Below are 5926 nucleotides of genomic sequence, written 5' to 3'. Positions count from 1 at the left end.
TTTTGCTTATTTGATTTTAATCAATATAAATAGATATTTATATCTATAATATAAATTAATTAATATTAAAAGCCCGTATTATACATATTATAAGGGAGTTTTTCAAGTGCATCTCCCCACATTTTGGCCTACCGATAAATCATGTAAAAAAAAAATGTTTTGACTGTGATCTCATTGGTTGAGAAAACGGTTTTACACCGTCATATCATGTACGTTCGTGCATCTGGGCTTTCTTCGTGCTCGAGGAGCTCCTAAAGTAAGCCACCTCTTCTTCGCTGACAATGGCGTCATTTTCTGTCGTGCAACCTTGGAGGATTGCGGCGCTATAAAATATGTGCTATCTGCTTATGAGGATAATGAACAGAAAATAACACAACAAAAAGTTGATGATTTTTTTTTATATTTATTAATTTTTAATTAATTAAATAGAAAGATAGTAAAGTCATTAGATATCAATAATATATTTTTAAGAACATCAATATACTGCTTTAATATTATCAAAAACACAAAATACTAAGAACATGTTTCTTATAATACAAGATATCAAAATAATTTTATCCATTTTTGTAGAACAACAATAACAACAATAATAATAGAAAATCTTTTCCATTAATTAAGAATAATACTACAGCAATAGAGTTTTAGATACAACGATTCTAAATTCATATTGCCATCACCTTCTTCACCCGTTCTTTCAGAGCCGGTTTTCTATAAATATACACTGGCTTTTCTATTATCAACGCGTACGTCCCATTTACATGAACTTTCTATAACTGGAGATCATGCAATTTAATAATAATAATAATAAAAGAGACCTAGTGACTATGAGAATACTGAACAACAAACTTGACTTGTCCTCCACTTTTGTAAGCTTTCAAGAACAAGCAATAGTTGTGGACCTTGTCATAATGTATAAACAGTCTGCGATTTGTTTCTCTCTCTCTCTCTCTCTCTCTCTCTCTGTGCTACATACCACGATGCAAAAAAATCTACAGCCTTTCCCTTAGCAGCAACGGCAAAGTAATCTACCGAACCAACTTTGAAAGAGCCTATTCTGAAAAATCCCATAAAGCTCATCCGAGATGGACTGGTTCTACTTCCATTTCCTTTTTTGATGTAGCAATCGAGGATTCCTCGTTTAGTTGAAAATTGAAATGTCTGCATATACCACATTCTGTCAGATCTTCTTGACGTTGGCATATACAATATTTTTCGGGGTGGGTAAATACAGTTTCAATCACAATTATGTGTAGATTACATTCATTTGCTCAGAAGGTTTACATACTGTTTCAATCAACTACTATGTCCACATTATGACAGTAGTGTGACCCAAAGCTTGTTGAAAAGATACTCATTCGAGTGTCACTTCAGATGGACATGACTGTTTCAACCTTTTATTCTAATTTTCTTGTTTTAGTACACGACTTTCTGGTAATATATTCCGATACCCAAAAAAAAAAATTGTAATTCAATTCCTCCGGTGGTATTTAAGTATAGCCAAATGGCATCAAAGTAGTAAAAAATGGAGGGAGGATAACATAAGTTCACCAGAAGAAATGCATAAAAGCTCAATCTTACCAGAAAAATGGTGTGAAGAATTTCAATTGATCACGAAGCAGCTGGAGGAGGTGGCAATACCCTGTGTTGGAATAACTTTGCTAGTGCTCTGCGCTCACAGTCCTGACACAAATTTTAAGAAAACATATTCAAACAACTATCACTATAAATAAGCAGTTGTCAGCAAGTATACCGTTATGTACTAACATCTGGGAACAGCTTGACATTCCCAGTAACAACCCTAAAACCAATGAAATACATGATTGCTAATATCACATTCTCATCCCCAGAAAGATCCCAACCCCTCTTTGTCAGAAGTTACTCAGAGGTTATGAATTACACGCAGAAAAGCATATTACTCTAATAAAGGATCAACTTTTTCCTAATCAAAGGGATCATCAACTTAAAAGTATATCGAAGTTGATCTAGAGAAATGCAGTAATACCTTAAACATATTAAGGTAGAACGGTTTATCTGGGTTCATTCTCTTCAACTTCAGGAAAGTGTATGCAAAACTTAGTTGATCACGAGAGGTGAATCGGTCAACTTCATTAAACCAAAGGCAGGAGAATAGGTTTGACATTGGTGTATGTGCCCGAACTATGAAGGAACCTTCAGGAACATCTGTAGGGCATACAACAAGCGGATTTAGCAAAATATATACAACTTTACATGAAAGGAACAGAAATCTCTGTGGCTAAATAGAATATACAAAAGAAACTTACTGCTTGGAAGGGGATTATTTGGGTTTGATGGGTCAAACTTCGTGAGGCCATTAGACTGGTAAAAAATGAACTGCTCATCAATGGCCGTGTGGTTGTACTTATTTAGGCGCTTATTTTGGAGTACCTCCTCCCACACACAGTGGCGATCATAATGGTTCGATATGGCATATTCGGATTTTGTCCTCCATAAGAAGTATTCAAGAATACGCATTGGATCATTCTGAAGCCGCATCTTGCTGTCAAGCCAAATTGAATACCTTGAAAAAACATGGGCGGGAGTCCGTTAGAGGTCAAACACAAACTTTAGTGACCTTGAAAAAGCATTGGGCTCATAACTAGTGGTTCTAACTTGGCATAGTGAATTACCTGGATGAAGGGAAGAGTCGATGTGATAAAAATTTTGGCACCTTTCCAGTTCTCCGCATGTCCTTGTAAGGAAAATTCCTCACGACAACTATTCTCCATAAGCCAATATTTCCTCCATCATCAGGAACACTTCCCTCCGATGACAGGTTTGACAGTGTCTGTTCATCCACAAACATAATAAAGCATGCATGCTTCTTCGAAAAGTCACTTATCTATAGAACAAGAATGAATTTGTTGATTCTAATAGGAAAGAAAACCACGGAAAATATCACATATGCATGCACCATGTTGTACTGAGACATTAACAGAAACACACATTTCCCACAATGACAAATTTAAACACGGTGCCTGATTCAGGATATAAGTTCTCGAGATCAATGGCAACAATAATGCTTATACCACTCTATTGGAAATTCATGACTGACTTAAATGCAAGTAAGCTACAAAAAAGTCAGGAGTATAAACAATCAAGCCATTCAACAGATTTGTCAAGGAACATATATACTTGTCATGGCTTGCTATTATAAATGGAAAGTGAAAGTAGAAAAGGAAGAGAGGGTTAACTGTTTTCCTTGCTGGCCTCCTCAAAAAGTCAGAGTTGCCAAAGATGCATGAAGAAACTACAATCTTACAGGTATTCATGTATTCCTTGTCCTTCTCATCTAAATCAAATCCAGTGCTAGGGTACCCTGGTGGTCCTTTCACAAAGCCACAATGAAGAGTTTGATTCTTGGCCTGGAAGGATTGTTCTCTTTCCTCAAGTGTCTGGTGTCCTCCAAATCTAGGTTCAAAAACTTTGTTCCAAGAAGCCTTTTCTTCTCGCTCTATATATTCTAGTGAAAATTGTGTAAAGTGAATGAGGTCCCTTGGTTCAATAAGATACTCAACTGATTTCGCAAAGACAATTTCGCAAGGCAAATCTGAAGAAGAAAAGAAAAAAAGAGATTAAATAATGAGCACAAGCCATGCAGTTAGACAGAGCAAAATATTACCACTCACAGAGCTATAGCAAATCACTCCATTTAGTAAATCAAATAGAATTAGAAAGATAAATTCAAACAATGCACTTGCACAAGTTGAGAGGTTTGCACTCATTACGTCAAATACACTCTGAACTATTACCTTTTTTTTTTCTGTTATGAACATAGTTGCCATGACTGCAAAAACGTCAATTGCATATTCGCAGTCAAGTTCCTAGTTTTAGCAATTTGTTTAATCCCTGGTCCTATATAGGCACACAACATGATATGATCGAAATACCAAAATCCGACAAGCTTACAGAGAGCTTGGAGCAGTTGGACCACCTGACCATATATTTAAAGGTACATAATAGAGTTAAATCTCATCAAGTCAAGTAGTGCAACCTTAAAAGTTCTAGGGCAACAGCTTAATTGTATAATAAACCAGAACTAGACCCATTTCGGCTTTTTCACCCACTCATTCTCTCCCCAAAACTCGGGTAGAAATAAGAAACAAATAAACATTGAAGAAACAGGCAACTTTCAGAGTTTAAATTAACAAATTTCTTAGGCAAATTTTTACAAGACTGCTTAGATCTTTGAATCAATAGAAGAGGCACATCGTTGGCTGTATATATTCTAATTACAAGGTCCTTCAAAGAGAAATTGACAATTATAGAAAATTTGGAGACTATATGCTTAAGAAAAACTATCACAACCACCAATAAGCAAGGCACTCAAGTTAATACAACACGATACAGTTTTTCGAAAAACACAAGCAAAGTATTCTTACGCAGTCTACGGCGCTTGCTGCTTTTGCTTTTGGGGAGTGGTGGTCTCCCAACATTATATCCCGAAAAAGTATGTTGAACTTCTCGCTGTACCAAATCAGATCCCGAAAAATTATGTCGAGCATCTTGCTCTACTAAATCAGATCCCGAAATATGATGGTGAACTCCTTGCTGTACTAAATCATTATCTTCTATCGGATGTGCCCTATGGGCCAAATCATTTACTTCAAAGCTACTATCTGCAATAAATGAATAATGTAGCTCTAGTCAAGACATATTCACCAAAATTGAACACGTACAGAATCTCTAGCAGCAAATTGGTCTGACCCTTCCCAAGAAGGAACCTTTATTTTTATTTATTTATTTATTTTTGAACTGAAAAATGCTAACAATATTACACATGTATCAAACTACCTAGAAGTACCATTTTTATGGTAACAAGATTAGACATGTGTATCAAACTACCTAGTTATTGAAGTTAAATCCTAACATTACATCATAAAGTGTTTTTGTTACTGGATTTACTAAAACTATAAACTTCCAGATTTTTGTTTTACAACAATTAAACAAGCATTAAGCAGTAATATGAAACTCTCAACACAATGCATCAGAAAATGACGAAATAATTACCAAAAAATGGCGTTTTTAGGCCGAAGACGACGAGGTAAATGAGAAAGATGAAAGCGAAGAGGAAAAGCCAGCGAGAGAGCTTCAGCCTTGGAGTGGGAAATGGAAATCTCTTCCCCTTGCGAAGAGCTCGACCGACATGGTCGCCGGCGATAGCTGATCTTCTCTCCGGTAATGGCGGTTCGTTGGCGTGCCTGTAGAGAGTCATCAAAGCACATCTCCGAAGGAGTTTTGCTTCCGAACGAATTCATCTATGGAGGTGAACCACCATTTCGAATTCAAGTACGGGAATTTTGGGATTTGTTATATGAATCCTAACGAAAAAGGGAAAAAAAAATATATGTGTATTTATGTGAAAATGTTATTTTTCGTCTGTGTGGTGTGTTAGAACGAAGTTAAAGCAGTTTTTTTTTTTTTTTCCTTTTTTTTTACTTTTCATGGATCTGAAACAGTCTATTGTCTGAAAAGAAAATTATAAATAAAATATTGGTGATGATGGATCACCATTGGTGTGGGGTCACACGAATGGGAAATACAATTGGATATGTGATTATCTTATATAAACCACGTCGGTTGGTGCTTATAATATGTTATTATTATTCACTGTTATATAATTTCTAGTTTCTAGTTTCTAGGATCCCCTTCCTAAAATTTATCATATCTCTACGTTTAGTTAGAGGATTCAAATCATGTGATTCAAACTATTTTTAATTTACGTGTATTTTTTGTGAGAGAAAATACTATAACGAACCACGAATCATGATTCGAATCAAGTAACGAATCCCTCTACCAAACATCAACTTTTACTAAAATATAATGAGATTTTGAGGTAAATGTCATTTTTTTAGGGTTTTTCTTAGTAAATGATGGAAATTTTGTAAAATTAAGAAAATGAATTTTT

The 5926-nt window shown here is 35.4% G+C and overlaps 1 protein-coding gene across 2 annotated transcripts; it reads right to left on the bottom strand.

Annotated features, from left to right (window-relative positions):
- Positions 1-677: 677 nt before the first annotated feature.
- LOC21389952 lies at positions 678-5414 on the bottom strand. 2 transcript variants are annotated; one of them, XM_024162233.1, is made up of 8 exons: positions 5029-5414; positions 4401-4637; positions 3213-3568; positions 2649-2860; positions 2283-2539; positions 2003-2181; positions 1579-1680; positions 678-1158 (listed from the first exon to the last, which is right to left on the bottom strand). In XM_024162233.1, exons 1-7 carry the CDS (start codon positions 5231-5233, stop codon positions 1609-1611), a joined length of 1518 nt encoding a protein of 505 aa, XP_024018001.1. In that variant the 5' UTR covers positions 5234-5414; the 3' UTR covers positions 678-1158; positions 1579-1608. The 2 variants fall into 2 exon arrangements, with proteins under 2 accessions (XP_024018001.1, XP_024018002.1); XM_024162234.1 differs by having other exon boundaries at positions 2649-2806.
- Between the last annotated feature and the right edge of the window lie 512 nt (positions 5415-5926).

This window comes from Morus notabilis, unplaced genomic scaffold (genome assembly GCF_000414095.1).
Source record: "Morus notabilis unplaced genomic scaffold, ASM41409v2 Scaffold458, whole genome shotgun sequence".
In the NCBI taxonomy this organism is placed as follows: Eukaryota; Viridiplantae; Streptophyta; class Magnoliopsida; order Rosales; family Moraceae; genus Morus; species Morus notabilis.
Note: the sequence above shows the minus strand (reverse complement) of the source record. Positions and strands in the feature narration are given on the sequence as shown.

Excerpts from the sequence above, each read along its gene's own strand:
- LOC21389952 (XM_024162233.1), bottom strand. The coding sequence starts at position 5,233 with ATGACTCTCTACAGGCACGCCAACGAACCGCCATTACCGGAGAGAAGA. Across the intron at positions 4,638-5,028 it reads CCTAAAAACGCCATTTTTTG|ATAGTAGCTTTGAAGTAAAT; the intron begins GTAATTATTTCG and ends CATTTATTGCAG. Across the intron at positions 2,540-2,648 it reads CGACTCTTCCCTTCATCCAG|GTATTCAATTTGGCTTGACA; the intron begins GTAATTCACTAT and ends TGTTTTTTCAAG.